Source organism: Bos javanicus, chromosome 6, assembly GCF_032452875.1.
Source record: "Bos javanicus breed banteng chromosome 6, ARS-OSU_banteng_1.0, whole genome shotgun sequence".
Taxonomy (NCBI): domain Eukaryota; kingdom Metazoa; phylum Chordata; class Mammalia; order Artiodactyla; family Bovidae; genus Bos; species Bos javanicus.
Window position 1 is genome coordinate 7,087,418 of NC_083873.1, and position 20,537 is coordinate 7,107,954.

Here is a 20,537-nt window from a genome sequence, read left to right on the forward strand (position 1 = left end):
AACTTCTCATTACTGAAGCTGAAAATGTACCACCATTTCAGTAAAAATTTTAACCAACAGTTCCACATCATATCTACATCAAGAAGAACATTAGTCAAATGCTACCTGTATTAGAAAGCTCTAACAGGTTGAGCAAGTAAAATTCATCAGGCTTTTAAGGATCTCAAGCATATTCCTATAATTCAGTCCCTATCTAAAAACTGAGTCTTTAAAGGATATAACATAACCTCATTTTGTGAGCCAATGAAAAGCACAGAAGGGCTACTCACAGACCAAGAGAACAGTCTCATCTGAGGTCAATCCTTTTTCATTTGGTAACGACGACAATTCTACTCACAGAAAAGAGACTCTCGAAGTTCAAAGGTTTAAAGTTTCATTAGAAAAATCATACATAAAATAAAAAATATATTTGTCAACAATAATGGTATTATTTCATTCAGCAGATTCATGCAAAACATGAGTGACAGTATAGAAATGACAATATAAAATCTCATACAACTTATCTGGAAAACCAGTCCCTTAGAAAGCAACTGCAGTTCCATTTTTCCAAGCTCTCTTCTTAAGTTGAGGGTTTTCTGTAACTGGTTTTACCTTTTCTCCACAACAAGTTTAAAGATGCATGTCATTTTCCCATCACCAAGTACTTTATTCCCCCAAATGTTTAAACCAAGCACCTGATAACCAGGTGTATCTGTTGCTTCCAATTCTTTTATTTTGCTAAGGAATATGAAACTGCTTTGAAAGTCAATCCAAGATCACACCAAAGTTTTATTGTCCTTAGCTACTTGGCTATTTGTCCTCGTCAGCTTCTTAGGAAGCATGAGTAACAGTCATCGGTAGCTACATAACTGAGATTATAATGAGCACTTTTTTTCCTCTTTGTAAATAAAGTATGCCTATAGGCTCTACCTCCTCTCTGCCCACCCAGCGGCTCCACCTCCCTGATCAGATTTAGACCTGGGAGGAGGTTTTTGTTTCAAATCTCTTAATTTCTTCTGTGATCAAATTACACGAGTTTACTTAAGATTTTTCAAAAAGAAAGAAAAAAAGTCTCTTTTATTGTTTCAATGAGAAAATGTTGAAACCCTAAGAGAAGTTTACCATCTGTCCCAACTCCACTCCATCAAGGCTGCAAACAGCTTCCCATTTGCTGTGACAGCAGTGGTGGGATGCCCATGATCAACTACTGTCAGCACCCATGATACTTCAGACTGGGTCTTTTTCACTGCTCACTTTATTCCTAAAAAGCAAAAGCCTTTGTAATTAGACTAAATTCAGTTTCTGAAAGCGAAGGTATTTGTGTTGTTCCAGTCTGTTTGGTTACATGCACAGGACAAAAGACAGGATGACTCATTTACCCTGAATAAAACGAGACAATGACAACTGCAAGGGAGGTTGATTAAAATATTCCTGTAGCTTAGAGAAACTAAAGCAAAGTGCAAGCTGGAACAAAGTTCTAAACATATCCTGGGTGAAATTCAAACTATCAGAAAGAAGGTGAAGAGGCATTAATAGGATCAGTGTCCTAAAAACTATCGAGGTGGAAAGCCACCTCTGTGTGCTCCTCCACGGCCCCCCCTGAAGCCACCTCTTTCTCCTCGGAAGTTAGATCGATTTCTCTCTCGCCCACGGCCAGCAGATGTGCCACCTCTTCCGCCTCCTCTGGGAGCTCCACCTCCCCGATCAGATTTAGATTTGGGAGGAGGTGATTTTGGTCGAAGTCTCTCAATTTCCTCTGTACATCCAGTCAAATAGGAATTCGGGGCACTGAAGTAGGATGCATACGTTTCTGCATTGTAGTTACTATTTGTAAGAGTTGGTCCAACTGTAAGCCACCCTGAAACGGAGGGGAAAAAAGATTAACCTTTTTTTCACCCCCAATTCTCTTACTGATCTTTAGGAGCCATTTCAAATCTCCAGTGTATTTCCAAAGATGTCCCTATCACTTACCCAATATTGATATTTTACATAGAACACATGGCATTTAACTATGGTCTTTGATTTCATATATATATATTTTGTTTTGTTTTTCCTCTTAAACTGTAACTTTTATAATATAATCATCATCTCCATCCATATTTCACATTCTGTGAGAATAGGATTTAGAAAATATTAAGACACTACACTGAGTTCTGGTTTAGTGAAAATTTATTAAATTTTATGTTACCTTCCTACTTGTAGAAATTTTTCTACAAGTAGGTTCCAGTTTTCTGACTAACATCCTGGAACTAACTTTTGCTTCTTCTCTTCCAACCACATTAACCCAGCTGGCAGGTCTTAGAAATTCAACCTACTACCATGCTGCTCCTACTTGTTACCATCTTTCCATTTCTGCTGCCACCCTTAGAGTTTTTATTTTTCTACTAGTTTTGTCCCCTACACATATAACAGACATACATGTATACTGTAATGCTTTCCCAACCTCTCCTCCCTCTAAAAGTGGAAAGCCTAAAGCAAAGCTGAAACCACATTCCTTCTCTGCACAACCTTCTGGGCTTTCCACTAAGCCAGAATTCAGTAACATGGAATCGGAAGCCTTATACAATGAGATCTGAACTAACTTTCTAATCGCACTGCTGAAACAATGAACCGCTATAGTTACCTGTTTGCACACTGGTCTCTACTTTGTGCCTATAATTTTTTCTATCCTGTCAACCTGGTGAAAATTCCATCCTTCAACATCTACTTTAAACATGTATCTTAATGAAATGAGTATCTTTCTGAATTTCCATTACATATTATATTTCCATAGGTTTTGTCAACTTCATTGCTAGATAATTTTCCTTATAAGGATGGTTTCTGTTTGATTACATTGTATCTGCAACGAGAAGAACTACAAATTAACTATAAATGCCTGATGGAGACCTCCTGCTTTGAGGTTCCCTGCATGTGGCGATTCCTGATCATTAGGGCAGGTCGAGGAATCTCTAAGAATTAGGTTCTTCACCTGAAAAATTAATCTCACACGATTTCTGCCTTATCAAGATTATTTCTTAGACTATTAGGTCCATGATAAAATGCAAAATGTTTTACTAGGGTCACATTCTAAAATGTAGTAGCCTTTTTTGGTACAAAACTGTTCATCATTTAAATTGTCTAACAGTGCACAGGTAAGATCTGTAATATCTGGAGAAAAATAACAGATAAAACCATATGATGCCTTTCATGTCTCATCAAGTAGACACCTTGATAAAAATGAGATGAAAGAACACACTGCACACCTATGTGGTCTCACAATTGAACCTATGAGACTTACTTGGTTTTGGTTCATTTTCTGCTATACATATGGTGCTGTGGAACACAATGCACCAGCAAGAGGTAAGAAAAAATTCGAAGATTTAATAAAAATAGTTAATATTGTCTCTTTCATGCTATATTGCCCTACATAAATAAGACATGTAAACCTTTACAAAGTAACCTGCAAGGGATGCTGCCTCCCACTCACAAATTCTTCACTGCAACAGTGTTCTATTAAAATTTCTAATCCTTAATTTCTAAGAGCCAAGTAAGTTTAAATTAGCTTGGCTTCAGTGAATATGATATATATATCAATCTTTAATCTTAAAAGCAATAATAAAGAGGATTCCTTTGGTATGTGTTATATACCTTAGACTACCTCCTAGAGGAAGAAATGTATTTGAGGATTTGACCCAAATAAATTATAGTCTCTTGAACAGACTTCTCTCAATTGCTCCTATTATTATGACTTACATGGTTAACTTCCTACTACATAATTTTCCCAAGTGGATACTCCTTCTTAATACTAAAATAATTTGTGCAAGAATGGGCAAAGATAAAGAATCAGATAGTAGTTTACAAGCAAAAAATAAAATCTAAACCTCTAAGACTTTGTACAACTGGTATAGATATAGATAGAAGGGTATCAGAGATATAATGTATAATATAAAGTGGGTAGCTAAATGAATGGAGAAAATTCCCATTATGTTATAGTTATAGAATATTATAAATACAAATTGGCACCAAAATTTGTATTTTTATTTCAGTTGCTGTTTAGGCTTATATCTGTAGCTATACTTAATAGTTATCTACTCTCTCTACTCCTTAGGTTCTTCCACTCACATTAAAAAAAAAAACTTAAAATAATGCTGCTGCTGCTAAGTCGCTTCAGTCGTGTCCGACCCTGTGCAACCCCAGAGGCAGCAGCCCACCAGGCTCCCCCGTCCCTGGGGTTCTCCAGGCAAGAATACTGGAGTGGCTTGCCATTTCCTTCTCCAATGCAGGTAAGTGAAAACTGAAAGTGAAGTCGCTCAGTCCTGTCCGACTCTTAGCCACCCCATGGACTGCAGCCCACCAGGGTCCTCCATCCATGGGATTTTCCAGGCAAGAGTACTGGAGTGGGGTGCCATTGCCTTCTCCATAAAATAATGCTATAAAGCCATTAAAAGCATTATAACTAATTACTTAAATGTAGAAATAATTTTGACATATATTTTGACATAATATTGAGAAAAATACAAAATGATGAATGACACAGTTATGTAAAAATCTGTATGCACAATAGGACTGGAAAGTATTATGCAAAAAAATAATACTTCTTGGAAGTAATGAGGCTGAATCTTTTTTCCTCTTGAAAATTTTCTTTAATGTTGTTACACTGACTTTTCAATTATTAAAGATTACCATCTGTTTGATGTTCCCTTTTATTGTTCAAATAGCTTTGCTGTTTCTTTAAAGTTTTCTACTTCCTTTAAATAGCAGTTCCCACTGGAGACTGTTCCCAGATTCAAGAGCTATTTATGAGTACCAAGGTTAATGATGGAAGATAAAAATCTGTTCCTTATTTCCTCAAACACTACAGCCATAATCTTAATATTCAATATCTATGGACATCTACACTTTCTGAAAAACACACAACTCCAGCTGAGCATCTAGTCATATTACTTTCTCTTAAGCCAGTGAAGAGGAAATATTTGCTTGCCACAAGCTCTGTTGCCAAAATATTTTACTTTGATAAGAGAGTAAAACCATCTACTAAACCTCCAAACAAGATGTTCATGTATATGTACAGCAGAAGTCTCAACAACTCAAAGTTCATTCTGTAGCTGTATATCTAGTATGTGTGTAAAACTCAGGCATGACTGTATATATAGAGAAAAATTGCTTTTAAAAGACTAAAGAAACTATGAAGTTTAAACCATAGCATCCCTACCCTTTTAAAAAACCAATATGCTACTTTAATTTAGAATTTAATAATTCAAGGGTACATGCTGCAATTTCCAAGAAAACCAGTGAAGGAACAATAAAAGAATATCTAAGAAGTTAATAAAAAAGAAACACTGAATAATATAAGAATACTTAATCCAAAAGAAATGAGAGAAAAGGGGACACAGAACAGGTGGTACCAATGTAAAGCAAACATTAAGGTGGTCATAGCAAACACCCTCCTCCAACAACACAAGACAACCCTATACATTGATGTCACCAGATGGTCAACACTGAAATCAGATTGATTGTATTCTTTGCAGACAAAGATGGAGAAGCTCTATACAGTCAGCAAAAACAAGACCAGGAGCTGACTGTGGCTCAGATCATGAACTCCTTATTGCAAAATTCAGACTTAAATTGAAGAAAGTAGGGGAAACCACTAGGCCATTCAGGTATGACCTAAATCAAATGCCTTACTATTATACAGTGGAAGTGACAAATAGATTCAAGGGATCAGATCTGATACAGCGTATAGAACTATGGATAGAGGTTCCTAACACTATATAGGGAGGCAGTGGTTAAAACCATCCCCAAGAAAAAGAAATGCAACAAGGCAAAATGGTTGTTTGAGGAGGCCTTACAAATAGCCAAGAAAAGAAAAGAAGCAAAAGTCAAAGGAGAAAAGGAAAGATATACCCATCTGAATGCAGAATTCCAAAGAAGAGCAAGGAGAGGTAAGAAGGCCTTCCTCAGTGTTCAATGCAAAGAAATAGAGGAAAATAGAATGAGAAAGACTAGAGATCTCTTCAAGAAAATCTGAGATACCAAAGGAACATTTCATGCAAAGATGGGCACAATAAAGGACAGAAACAGTATGGACCTTACAGAAGCAGAAGAGATATAAGTGGCAAGAATACACTGAAGAACTGTACAAAAAAGGTCTTAATGACCTGGATAACCACAATGGTGTGATCACTCACCTAGAACCAGAAATCCTAGAGTGTGAAGACAAGTGGGCCTTAGGAAGCATTAATATGAACCAAGCTAGTGGAGGTGATAGAATTCCAGCTGAGCTATTTCAAATTCTAAAAAGTGATGCTGTGAAAGTGCTGCACTCAATATGCCAGCAAGGATGGAAAACTCAGCAGCGGCCACAGGACTGGAAAAGGTCGGTTTTCATTCCAATCCCAAAGAAGGGCAACGCCAAAGAATGTTCAAACTACCACACAATTGCACTCATTTCACATGCAAGCAAAGTAATGCTCAAAATCCTTCAAGCTAGGCTGCAACAGAATGTGAACCAAGAACTTCCAGATGTACAAAGTAAATTTAGGAAAGGAAGAGGAACCAGAGATCACATTGCCAACATCTAGTAGATCACAGAAAAAGCAAGAGAGTTCCAGAAAAACATCTACTTCTGCTTCAATGACAACACTACAGTCTTTACTGTGTGGATCACAGCAAACTGTGGAAAATTCTTAAGAGATGGGATACCAGACCACCTTACCTGCCTCCTGAGAAATCTGTCTGCAGGTTAAGAAGCAACAGTTAGAACTGGACATGGAACAACAGACTGGATCAAAACTGGGAAATGACTATGTCAAGGCTGTACATTGTCACCCTGTTTATTTAACTTATATGCAGAGTACATCATAAGAAATGCTGGATTGGATGAAGCACAAGCTGGAATCAAGACTGCCAGGAGAAATGTTAATACCTCAGATATGCAGATGACACCACCCTTATGGCAGAAAGCAAAGAGGAACTGAGAGAGTGAAAAAGCTGGCTTTAAGCTCAACATTCAGAAAGCTAAGATCGTGGCATCTGGTCCCCTCACTTCATGGCAAATAGATGGGGAAACAGTGGAAACAGTGACAGACTGTCTCCAAAATCACCGTGGATGATGGCTACAGACATGAAATTTAAAGACACTTGCTCTTTGGAAGAAAAGCTATGACAAACCTAGACAGCATATTAAAAAGCAGAGACATTGCTTTGCTGACAAAGGTCTGTATAATCAAAGGTATGATTTTTCCAGTAATCATATACAGATGTGAGAGTTGGACCATAAACAAGGCTGAGGGCCAGAGAATTCATGCTTTTGAATCGTGGTGCTATAGAAGACTCTTTAGAGTCCCTTGGACTGGAAGGAGATCAAACCAGTCAATTCTAAAAGAAATCAACCTTAAATTTGGAAGAATTGATGCTGAAACTGAAGCTTGAATACTTGGGCCACTTGATGCAAAGAGCCAACTCACTGGAAAAGGCCCTGATGCTGGGAAAGATTGAAGGTAGGAGGAGAAGGGGATGAGATGGTTCGAGGGCATCACCAACTCAATGGACTTGAGTTTGAGCAAACTCCAGGAAATAGTGAAGGACAGGGAAACCTGGGGTGCTGCAGTCCCTGGGGTCACAAAGAGTCAGACATGACTGAGCGACTGAACAACCACAAATATCAGAAATTATACTAAAGGTTTTCTTAGTGGCTCAGTGGTAAAGAAACCCCACGCCAATGCAGGAGACACGAATTTGCCCTTGATCCTGGAAGATCATACATGCTGGGGGACAACTAAGCCTGTTTGCAATTACTGAGCCTGTATTCTAGAAACTGCAGCTACTGAGGCCACATGCCAGAACTACTGAAGTTCTCTTGCTCTAGAGCCTCTATTTCACAAGAAAATCCACTCAAATGAGAAGCTTGTGCGCCATAACTAGAGTAGCCCCTACTAGCTGAAAAGTCTGTGCAGCAACAAAGACCCAGCACAGCCAAGAATAAATAAAAAGAAACATTTCTTAAAAAGAAATTACATTAAATATAGACTTGACTCGTAGCTCAGTTGGTCAACAATCTGCCGCCTGCAACGCAGGAGGTTAGTGTTCAGTCCTTGTGTTGGGAAGATCCCTTGGGGAAGGAAACAGCAACCCACTCCAGTATTCTTGCCTGGAGAATCCCATGGACAGAGGAGCCTTGTGGGCTACAGTTCATGGAGTTGCCAGAGTTGGACATGACTTAGCAACTAAACCACCACCACCACCACCACCACCAAACAATTCAATTAAGGGACTTCCCTGGTGGTCCAGTGGTCAGGATTCCACACTTCCAAAGCAAGGGGCACGGGATAAATTCCTGGTTGCGAACTGAGATCCTATGTCTCTCAGCCAAAAAAAAACAAACAACAAACATGGGAAAGGGAGCAATCAATTATTTAAAAAAAACCCAATTCAAAGATAAAGATTAAATCTACCTATTTAATGAAAACTACCTGTGTTTGATCACAAGAGGTATGTTAAAGGATATGGAAGACTGAAAATAAAGGATGGAAATAATATGCAGAGCAAACACAAACCAAAAAAAAGCTGGAATCACTGTAATAATGTTAGATGAAGTAGGATTTAAAGTTAAGAAACTGGATTAAGAAGGACAGTTCATAATATTAAGAGCATCAATCTACTAGGAAGGCATAAAAGTCCTACATTTAAATACATCTAATAACAATCTTGAATAGACATAAATTCAAAACTGACCACCAAACAGAACCACAAACCCATAATCTTAATAGATTTAAACATACCTTTCTCATAGAATAGTTAAAAAAAATCAGTAAAGACATGGCTGACAGAAACAACATACACAAATACTACAACCAACAACAAAAAATTTACATTATTTTCAGTCATCTATATTCGGTCAAAGCAAATTACAAATTAGTGGTATTTTATGATACATATTATTTGACCACAATATTAAGCCAAAAAGTAATGATAATTGATAACTTTAGCAATGCAATTCTAAATAACAAACTGCCAGGAGAAAAACCATTAAACTTTTAAATACAGAAAACATTTTCTCTAAACCTAAGCCACAGAGAAAAAACATTTCACACGCAAAATATTTCTTTGTAAAGAGAATGCACTTTTATTTTTCTCTTTATCATTTTACAGAAGTTTATGAAATTTAAGACCAGTTTCTACAAACAAAGATATTTCTGTGTTCACTAAAGCACACCCACAGAGAATAGCTGACGAGTCTGGGGTGGAGGTAGGGAGAATGGATCCCATTATACCTACCGCAACTTTAAGGGTTACTTTTTTTAGAATGAACATCAGTTTCTTCTAAATTCTTAGGTACTTTGAAGGCCAATTATTCCACTGTACCTTCTTCACCTTTTACTTTGTATAAAATGTAGACTATTTAAAATAAATAAGATCCTGGCTCCTTTCAGCTTTAAACAACATTTCTAGCACAGGTAAAACTAAACAGGTTGATTTTATATACTGTGATTGAATGATGCAATGTCCTTAAAAGTAACTTTTATATTTTCCGAGAAGAAACAGAATGTATAATTAGTTCAACAATACTTTGTAAACAAAAGCTGTGCCCTCTGAAAGAGAATTCCAGTCTGTAACAGCTTAATTATTTTCTACTCATTTTTTTCAAAATTGTAAATTCACATTATACAGATTTAGTAAAGAAGTTAAAGTTTTGATAAAACAGTATCATGATATATGTAAGGAGACAAGCCAAGTACTAACAAGGCTGAGATATATCATATATTTCACAAATGTATGGTTATTTTCTATAGGATCATTTGGTTAGCAGACATTTAGTGCTATCTAAAAAGTAAGACATTTTGTTCATGCCAAAAGGTCCTTGAAACCTGAGCAAATCTGGTCCCTGCCAAATGATTTTGGACAGGGCCAAATATCAAGAACCTTTTGGTGTTGACTAAATGTCCATTATGCATTTCTTCAACACAGTATTTACTTAATAACCTAAATGCTGGTTCAAAAGAAGAAAATAATAAGATAGTCTTTGCTTTCCGTGAGACTGCAGTGCTAAAGAGATTGACTATAAACATGCCCAAATGATTCTCTAATTCAGATAGTAATAGTGCTATGAGGGAGAGAGTGGTGGGAGGTCTGGATAGTACTGTGAAACTGGCTAATTTAGGCAGTGTTGTGAGAAAAGGTCCGTCAGGATGAGAATGATAGGAAAGAGGACCCTGAAAGAGTACTGAGACAAGACTGAGCTTAGTATACTTGAAATACAGCAAGAAGAGGGGTCAAATGTGTCGTAAGCATTTTATTTTACAAAGCACTGTGTACTCTTTCTTAACATTTATATCTCAAGGAACTTTTAACATTTCCCCCCACTGAGATCTTACCTGGTCGAATTGTACTATCTCTTCCAAACAGATGAAGACGTCTTCTACCAAGACAAAAATGTTCAATTATATGAAAAATTTCTACAGGCTTTTCTATATTGCCAATTTCAGGTTCTTCTGTGATAATCAAGTCAATATCAACATTAGCATGAATGAAGTCCCCGTCTGTGCTACGCTTTACAGTTCCTTTGATCCCCATAAGGCAGTGTTCCTAAGTAACAATAAAAACAGGCCAATTAATCTCTTTTCATAAACAGTCATATTGCACAACATTTCACATTTCAAATTCCAAAACAATACTCATTTCTCTGAATCTTTGGGATATAGTTCTATGGGCAAAAACACAATAGGAAAAACCTGGATCTCTGGACCTTTGAAGATTGTCAGGGAAGCTAGACATTAAACTCAGGGCCATCACATTTTAGATAACTGAGTCAGTGACTGTGGGATCTTTTCCTCTGCAACTCTTGATAGTAACTTGTTTCCAGAAGTTATGGAAACATGGCACTTGAGTTCAGAATCTGATGTTATATCGGGCCTCACATGCTGCTGCTGCTGCTAAGTCGCTTCAGTCGTGTCCAACTCTGTGCGACCCCATCTGTACACAAAGTGTAAGCCTTTTCAAATGGAGAGAAGACTTTAAGCAAGGATACAAACTTAAAATACTCAACATACATAAATGTGAAAGTCAAACCACTTCTTTTTTTGTTATTTTTTGACGTCTATTTAATCTGGACAACACAGTAAAGTTTAAATAAATTTAATCTCACTTGACTCTATGAACTAATAATAACAAGGATGGCTTGGATTCCCTTCAAAAAGAATTTCTAGCCCAAGAAAGACTTCAAAAAGATCCTCCCCCTGAAGCTCCCAGAAGAGTGAAAGGCTGGAGGACAAACTGTTGAACCCTGATAACTAGGAGGGCGGTTCTATGAATCAGAGGTTCTCAGGGCTTCTTGTTCAGGTTCTTATGTAGAAAAAAGAAGGGAAAGTGAAAGTCCCTCTGTCCATGGAATTCTCCAGGCCAGAATACTGGAGTGGGTAGCCTTTCCCTTCTCCAGGGGATCTTCCCAACTCAGGAATCGAAATAGGGTCTCTGGCATTGCGGGTGGATTCTTTACCAGCTGAGCCACCAGAGAAGCCCAAGAATCCTGGACTGGGTAGCTTATCCCTTTCTCCAGGGAATCTTCCCGACCCAGGAATCAAACTGGGGTCTCCTGCATTGCAGGAGGATTCTTTACCAACTGAACTATCAGAGAAGCCCAGAAAAAAGAAGGGAAGAGGAGAGAAATATTCATCTCAGCTGGCCAGCTATGAGTCTTGCTGCCATTTCTTTTTTCTGAGTCCAGAGAAAGGAAAAAATATGAGGGTCAGAAGTACCAAAAGCCCACATCTGACTGAGAATGACAGTAGTATAGGATATACTATACTACGGGAATACACAGTAACTTCTCCAGCACAGCACAGGCTTCTCTGAGTGAATAAAATTTTTTAAATGAACTTGGCTGTGTTACTTTAATGCTCAATGCCATCTGTGCAAGTCTGAGAGAAGAACCTTTCCACCAAAATGAATTAAACAGCATGGAGTCATTTGTAAAAGCTTGAGAGAAAATAATTAAAATATAGAGAAGAAAGCAGTAAAGACAATACCTTTGTTCTCTGGAAGACGGCCTTTGGATCTAAAGTCTTAGTCTTCCCAGGATTGTTTTTATTGGTTTTAATCCAACAAATATCTTCACATCTTCTGTAACCCCACTTGCGTAAACACTAGAAATAAGAGAATTTTTAAAAAATCCTTAGCTAAAGGAAATAAACAATACTTAATCAACCAGCATTAAAAACTTCCTAGAGGTTTGAGACACTAAATTCCAAGATGTCATAGTAATTTTGTATTACTGTAGAAACAGAAAAAAATACTTGTCTTTAAATATACAGCCATTATAAAAACATACAATATCAAAACATGGAAAAGACTATATAATACTCCAATTCTTTATACTACCTTCCACTGTAATCAATAGAAAGTGACTTTTAAATAAGAGAACAATCAGCCTTTCTTTAATCAAAAACTAATTCAAAAGGTAAATGTTCTTGCCACCTCAATTTTCTATCTTCTGATAAAGCTAAGAACTGTTGAGAAGTTCTAATCAGTAACTTCCTTTCAAATGAGTCTTGTAAAATGTTATTTTTATATATTTAATACTAAACCTCAAAAATCCAAAGACTTACAATTGTCTGTATATTTCTTTATAAGATAAAACTTTACTTTAAGCTTTATGTAACCTAGACAATAGAGAGGTTTGAATCTTAGTGTCTTAGAATCTGTTATATACGAACATATAACAAAAACCAACTAAGTGAGTACCCAGAGTAGCATTTTGAGCCCTACCATATCTAAGTGTTGGCTAGCTGCTGGGATTAAAAACATGAGTAAGATATAGTCCTTACCCCTAACTGACTAAGCACAAAATAGGAGGAATTAAGTAAATTGTGCAGTGCGATTCTGTTGGCATTATGATCAAGTACAAAAAAGACACAGTGCAGCATAAAACATATGTACTTTTCATTATATAAACTGAGATACACCTCAAAATGGAACTTAGATTTTTAACTTAAAATCTCAAAAATCACAATCACTATCTGTTCCTGTTACCAAATATTTGTTTAGCATGGGATATTCATGAAGTATCACAAGGGCCTAAATCCAACATGCCCTAATCAACTTAGCACAAGTTCATGAGTATTTCTCATGCTGTATTATTTCTGTAATGATTTTGGGCCAAAATCTGCTTTCACTAGTATGATAAACTGATGCATAAACAAATAAGATAAAGCCTCCTAATCAATCTCAAGCTAATCTGGGGGGTAGGAGAAAAGCCCAAAGCTAGATATTTGATCTAAAAAGGGTAATATACCTATAAAATGCACCAATATACCTATAAAAACATATGGTGTGTTTCTATTTTCTTAGATTTTTTTTTTTTTTAGAAACAAATCATTTATTCATTATTAGATCACTATTTTTTTTTTTTTTTTTTTTTTACTGGTCAACATGCCTAATAATTTATAATGTTCAAAAATTCTAAAGTTGGTGTAATTCAGGCTATGTAACATTAAATAATTCATAGGATAATTTAGAATGTGAACTCTTCTCCAAAGTATCAAGTTTGGTGATCAAGATTCATGTAAAAATAGTAAATAGAGTAAAAGTATTATTTTGTTTGTTTGTTCGTTTTTGCTTTTTAAATTTTTTTTTCCACCACAGGTATACATGTGTTCCCCATCCTGAACCCTCCTCCCTCCTCCCTCCCCATACCATCCCTCTGGGTCGTCCCAGTGCACCAGCCCCAAGCATCCAGCATCGTGCATTGAACCTGGACTGGCATCTCGTTTCATACATGACATTTCACATGTTTCAATGCCATTCTCCCAAATCTTCCCACCCTCTCCCTCTCCCACAGAGTCCATAAGCCTGTTCTATACATCAGTGTCTCTTTTGCTGTCTCGTATACAGGGTTATCGTTACCATCTTTCTAAATTCCATATATATGCGTTAGTATACTGTATTGATGTTTTTCCTTCTGGCTTACTTCACTCTGTATAATGCTGTATATTTTTACAGCATCTTAGGGAGATACCAGCAATAAAACAGATTCCCAGTATACAGTTTTAGTCTTACCATGGAGTTAATAAATGACAGAAGCAATGATGTGATCCAACAATCTCAAACTTGCTATTTATACAAAAAATACAAAGCAACTGCAGAACTTCAGGATTTGAGCACAAATTTACCTCAATATAATCTTACTTAAATTCTTCACCTGTCAAATGGACACCTCCTAAAATTACCAGGATTAAATGAGATCTTGGTAGTATATCAAGTATTAATAATACGTCCTAAAAATGTAAATATTATCCCATAACAAGTGAGGAAACTGAAACACACAGGAGTAAATACCTCTTTACCCAAAGTTTCACTGCTGGATAGCAGATCTGAGACCAAAACTAGCCACAAAGCTACCAGTATTAAAAACAAAAAAAGCTTTTAGTATTTTGTTTCCATTTAGAAATTCAAAATACTCCAACCAAAAAAACAAAAAAAGTTCCGAATATGATAAACATAAGGGACCTAAAATAAACTGAGATAATAAATGTCTTTCTCACTCTCATTCATCCCTTCAAACTATGTGTTCTAGATGCTGTGTTATTTATTCAACGCGATTTGGCTTACATTTGGAATTCATGAGATAAGGCTACTCAGAAGAATACATTTTAGCTACTAATAATGGACAGTATACAACAGTAAGCTGCCTGTTTCTGAGCTGCAATTCAATTTCAAATCTCTAAACTGTTCTCTTCCTGCAGTTGTAGTAAATCGCAGTTTGATTTTTCATCCTGAAAGCTAGTTAACTGACTAAGGGGTACTGTCTTTTACATATTCTTTTTATTTTTTTTAATTTTTAAAATTTTTTACATATTCTTTTTAAAACAGTTTTTCCTTCTGAATATTTGAGTACTATTTAAGAAATGAAGAACAATGTAACAGTAATCTTCAAATTTCTTATACAACATACTGTTATTTGTTTCTTATGAATTATAAAAAAACACTTAAAAAAAAAAAAAAAAAAAAACCACCATCTTACCACTCTTCCAAGGTCCAATCCTTCCCCAGAACCACACCAGAGAAAAATAAATGATCGAGGTGCTGCAATCTCATCAATTTCTAACTTCATAATCTGGAAGAAACCAAAACAGTACGGCACTCAAGTATCTTGTTTCCCATTTATTCTAAATCCAAAAGAACAAGCACTGAAATTTATCAGGACTTACAGTATATGTTTATATAATACTTATAACATATGCTTCCCTGGTGGTTCAGATGGTAAAGTGTCGCCTGCAATGTGGGAGAAGTGGGTTTGATCCTTGGGTCAGGAAGATGCCCTGGAAAAGGAAATGGCAACGCACTCCAGTACCCTTGCCTGGGAAATCCCATGGATGGAGGAGCCTGGTAGGCTACAGTCCATGGGGTTGCAAAGAGTCAGACATGACTGAGCGACTTGACTTTCCTTTTCACTTATAGTATATGTGTTCTTTAAATATACTAATTTTCATTAGGAAATACAATGGAAAATAAATTTTAAACTTAAAATTTGTTCTTATCGGTTTTTTTCCTGTATTAATACAACTGTATTAACACATCTGTATTAATACAACTGTATTAACACATCTGTATTAATACAACTGTATTAACACATCTGTATTAATACAACTGTATTAACACATCTGTATTAATACAACTGTATTAACACATCTGTATTAATACAACTGTATTAACACATCTGTATTAATACAACTGTATTAACACATCTGTATTAATACAACTGTATTAATACATCTGTATTAATACAACTGTATTAATACATCTGTATTAATACAGATGAACACATGCACATAGATACACTTGATTTTATATGAAAAGTTTATAGGAAACTATATTTATAGAATTATGGAATTTTATAAGGTATAGCTTTAGAGCAACCTGTTACCATTTACAGAAAAAGAAACTGAAAAGAAAAGGGATTAAATTACCTCAAAGTTAGGGGCAAACTTAAAATAAAACATAACCACAAATGTTTGTAGAGGACATGGTTTCCAGAAGAACAATTCTAAATAAAATAAATCAATATACACATTTCATTGTAATGATCACTTTAGGTCTGAAATGTAAAAAAAATAGGCTATAATTGTTGGCTTTGTATGTGTTGAGTATCTCAATTAAAAAAAAAAATCTTTAATAATTAAATCTCTAAATTTGGGGACTACCATAGTGTGTATAAATGACTACAAAAGCAATCATTTTATATGGTATTCTTATTCTACTACTTCCTTATTCTACAGCTAACAAGTTCCACAGACCATGGCTCAAGCTAATACTTATTAGTTACATGTATTAAGGAAATTTTAACTTAAAGAAATTTTTTTTCCCTTAATTTTTTTCTTTGACCACACCTCATGGGCATGTGGAACTTTCCTAACCAAGGATGGAACCCACATTCCCCACAGAGGAAGCGCAGAGTCTTAACCACTGGACTACAAGGGAAGTTCTTTAACTTTTACCTGAGTGCCTCAAAACCATATCACCTATAACTTATCTAGGTAAAAGAAACATTATTTGAGGATGATGCATGCACGCATGCTAAGTCGCTTCAGTCCTGTCCAACTCTGTGTGACCCTATGGACAGTAGCCCACCAGGCTCCTCCATCCACAGGATTCTCCAGGCAAGAATACTGGAGTGGGTTGCCATTTCCTTCTCCTGGGAGCTATAAATAAGCAAAAGATGGTGCCTATGAGAACCTTCCAAGCTTTCATAAACCTCCCTTTTAAACTTGCCGATAATGGTGACTACTAGATCCCTTAAAATAGAGAAAAGGACTTCCCTGGTGGTACAGTGGACAGGAATCCACTTGCCAGTGCTGGGGACACAGGCTCGATCCCTGCCCCCAGGAAGAATCCACACGCCGAGAGGCTACTAAAGCCCTTGTGCCACAACTATGGAGTCCAAGAGCCTAGAAGCCACTGCGATGAGAAGCCAGTGCGCCACATCTAGAGAGGAGCCCCTGCTCGCTGCAACTAGAGAAAGCCCTCAGACAGCAATGAAGACCAGCACAACCAAAAAGAAATTCAAAAAGAACAAAAGGGTCCGCTCTTCATCAGCAGCCTCTGGAGAAGGGGCTCAAGCTAGATGAGCAGAAGGGATTTTAAGTGGCAAAAGGAACGCAGGTCCAAGTTCACGGAGAATTACAGCAAAGAAGGCAAGATGCAAAAGGCAGAGGCCTTGGGACACACAGACACCCCACCAGCTAGTCAAGAGGACACAAACGCATACTTTTAGTCTGTGTAACAGGAATCCTGTTAATCGTTTCTGAGCAGAAACCCCAATCTGTTTCCAACACAGAGGAGACTTTAAACCTAAATTACCATAGCCTGGTGTTATCTATATAAATCCATCCCATAATTGTGGGAAAATTTCTTCTTCCTTTGCTGAAACTTTTCATGTTGCTCTGATTGAGCCTGAGTAATAGAAAAAAGCTCAACTTTATGGCCAGAGTCAGAGCAGGCATTATTAATTGGCCCAGTGAGGGGATCCCATCTAGTAATACCACAGTGACCTGAATATGACTACAATTTTTTTTTAAGTAAATTTTTTCAGGGCCAACCAGGATGACAGTGGAAATAAATTACAATAGGCATAAACCTATTCAGTTTTACACTTCCAATTTTGTCTTGATATAACGCCTGATCTAATATTCTCATAAGAATATGAATAAACATTAATACGCACAGACACATATATATGCCCACACACATTTATACATGGCATAGCTAAGGTAAGTGATGGCACACAGTGAAGCACAGTAAGCAAATAACTCTTGACATTACACTTATAAATACTAAATACTGGTATTTTAAGTAAGTGCTTATATTCTTAACTAAAACCCACTGACCTCCACTGACTGTAACGTGAAAAAGAATATCTGAGAAACTCACACACCTTTTAAATTTATATTTAGCTATTGGCACTTTCTTTAGGTTATTACTACATAAAGGTTAAGAGCTTAGAGTTCTTACGGCTCCGGACAAAACTTTGCAATACGCATATAAAATAGAATTTCTTTATTACAAAAACTCTATTAGTTTATCATACAAAATTTAAACTCTTAGATTTCACTGACCCAATCTTAGAGATGGGCCAGAGAAAATAAAGTTCAACCTAACTACTAATCATAGACATAATAAGATTAATTTTTCAATTTTCTTTTGCCTAAATTGAAAAAGATTATTTTCTATATTAATTTTGATGAGGAAAAAGAGATATTTCTTAAACACTATCAGAAAGATTATTAACTTGTAAAACCTATCTGGAAAACCTCTCAGCCCTAAATATCAACAGCACTACATCTTTAACCTTAAGTTTTGGGGATACTATATATTTCTGTGTTTCAACAATAAACACAGATTATACTTATCAGAGGAGAGGAAAAACTTGTAAAATAAAATAAACATGTAAATAAATGTGACAGAGGTATTGAAGCTGATAGGAAAAGCTTTAAGGAAGAAAAATTGAAGTCATACCTTGAAGAGTAAGTAATACTAACAATAGTAAAGACTTAACTCAGAAGGGGATATGCAAGGATTCAAAGCAGATTCCTGTGAAACATCAGTTTACAGAGTTTCAGTCCATCACCTTCCTTACCTCTCTTCTGTGTTCAGCGCTTTTGATCATATGTTCCTCCTCAATTAGGGAAGTTCTCTATGTCCTTGGCTTCCATGACATTCAAACTGTCTTGATTCACCTCACTCATCTTTTCACATCTTTCCTATGTGACTCTTAAATGTTAAGTTTCCTGAGGCTTTACTGAAAATTCACATTGTATCCTAATTGAGACACTATCTCAAGACACATTCGTTTATTCTCATAGGTTTAATATGCTAACCCTTTAAAATCTGTCTTTTGAGATGGCCAGATCTTTCTGTTAACTTGCATACTCCTATTACAATCTCTACTTGAATGTCTCTCATATAGCTCTAATCAACACATTAAGCATATCCTAATCTCTCTAATCCTGCTCCTCTTCTTAAACTGACTCTCTGCCAGTGATAACTGAACCCATTTATCCCAAGACTCAAACTTCCGCGCATCCTTACCTCTTTCCCTCATCCCAGTCACTAGATCTCACCAGACATACCTACAAAACATTACTGAATTTATCACCTTTCTGTCCTTACTACCATCACCCTAATTCAGGGAACCTTCATCTCCTAACCAGACTACTGCAACAGTCTTCTACCTGCTCTTTCCTCTCCAGTCTTCATTTGCTCTGGACCATCCTTCTCCACACACTAATTAGACCATTTTACTAAACTGGTTAAAGCCCCTCAAAGATTCCCAATGCCTTCAGGATAAAGTCCAAGCTTCTAAGAAGACAGCATCTCTAGACAGTCTCCATCTGTGTTTCAATACAATCAACATACAGACAGACCTTCATTCTCACCTCTTTGCCTCCTGCTCTTGCTGTCTTCAGCTTGGAATTCCTAGCCCAGCCCATTCTCAGTGGCCAATTCTAGCTAATCGGTTCATGCATCACTTTCTCTTCATGTCCCCCAGCTTCCTCAACTTGGTCAGGTTTTTTTTCAGATCAGTTTATGCAGTCCTCTATTACTGAACTAACAAAATGATACTGAAATTATCTGTTTAGGTCATTGCTTATCCCATTCAACTATGTGCTCCTTAAGGCCAAATACTAAGTCTCATTCATCTTTGAATTTCTAGTACCTAGTTGCCTAGTACAGAGTGGTACTCAATAAATATATATTTGCTATTTTTGTTATTGACCAATAAAAACAGATGACTTTATGTAACTCACTGAAGCTATCAGTTTACTTTTATTTAGGAAAACAGAATTTTACTGCAACTATATAAGATTGAGATTATATATACTTTAAATCTATTATACTCTAAGTTCTTTAACGAGTAAAAATTATGCTAATATATATATGTGTGTGAATACTCTGACATTCACTGAAACTAATCAAATACAGAAAGCTATCAACCATTCAATCTGTTTTTAGATTTATTTCTAGCTTTACATCCAAGGACTCTAAGATTGGAATTTTAAGGCTTCTACAGACAACTTACTTATTCCCTGCTCAACTTCTGCCTCAAAAAGAAAGACCAAAGATACTATAATATTTGTTACTGTACCTTACATCTTCAGCCATAATATATAGTATAAAACTATATTTATAATTCCTAAAACAGTATTTATAATATTACTCTCTGATCAAATAAAGATATATTCATTTGAAAAATAAATAATTCATTACAATGTAGAAAGTTTCATCATACATCATCCCAAGTCCAGCATTTTTCATTAGCAGTGATGCCAGTCTCTCTGTAATATTCTTCTAAAGGTGGTTCAAGAAGAATCACATCAAATTTGGGTGTCAGTTCTCTGATGTCAAAGGCTTCTATATCTGCTTGTAAGTACCTATTTGATTAAAGCATAAAAAGTAAGAGATTACAGATGGTAATAAAAAAAAGTTTCTTAAATATTTCCTAATACTATTTCAAAGTCATCATGAGCTAATAACTAAATACCTTTTTATGGAGGAATCTCTCCTCAGTATAAACAGTAAAACAATCT

At 36.2% G+C, this 20,537-nt stretch overlaps 1 protein-coding gene across 1 annotated transcript in view; it reads right to left on the reverse strand.

The window, feature by feature from the left end:
- Positions 1-356: 356 nt before the first annotated feature.
- The window catches only part of METTL14 (methyltransferase 14, N6-adenosine-methyltransferase subunit), a 39,818-nt gene continuing 19,637 nt past the window's right edge, over positions 357-20,537 (reverse strand). The window contains exons 7-11 of the mRNA XM_061419294.1: positions 20,240-20,381; positions 14,975-15,067; positions 11,982-12,098; positions 10,332-10,542; positions 357-1,837 (exon numbers count right to left, since the gene is read on the reverse strand). Coding sequence (XP_061275278.1) covers positions 1,533-1,837; positions 10,332-10,542; positions 11,982-12,098; positions 14,975-15,067; positions 20,240-20,381 — 868 coding nt within the window. The 3' untranslated portion in view covers positions 357-1,532. The remainder of the gene's footprint in view (positions 1,838-10,331; positions 10,543-11,981; positions 12,099-14,974; positions 15,068-20,239; positions 20,382-20,537) is intronic.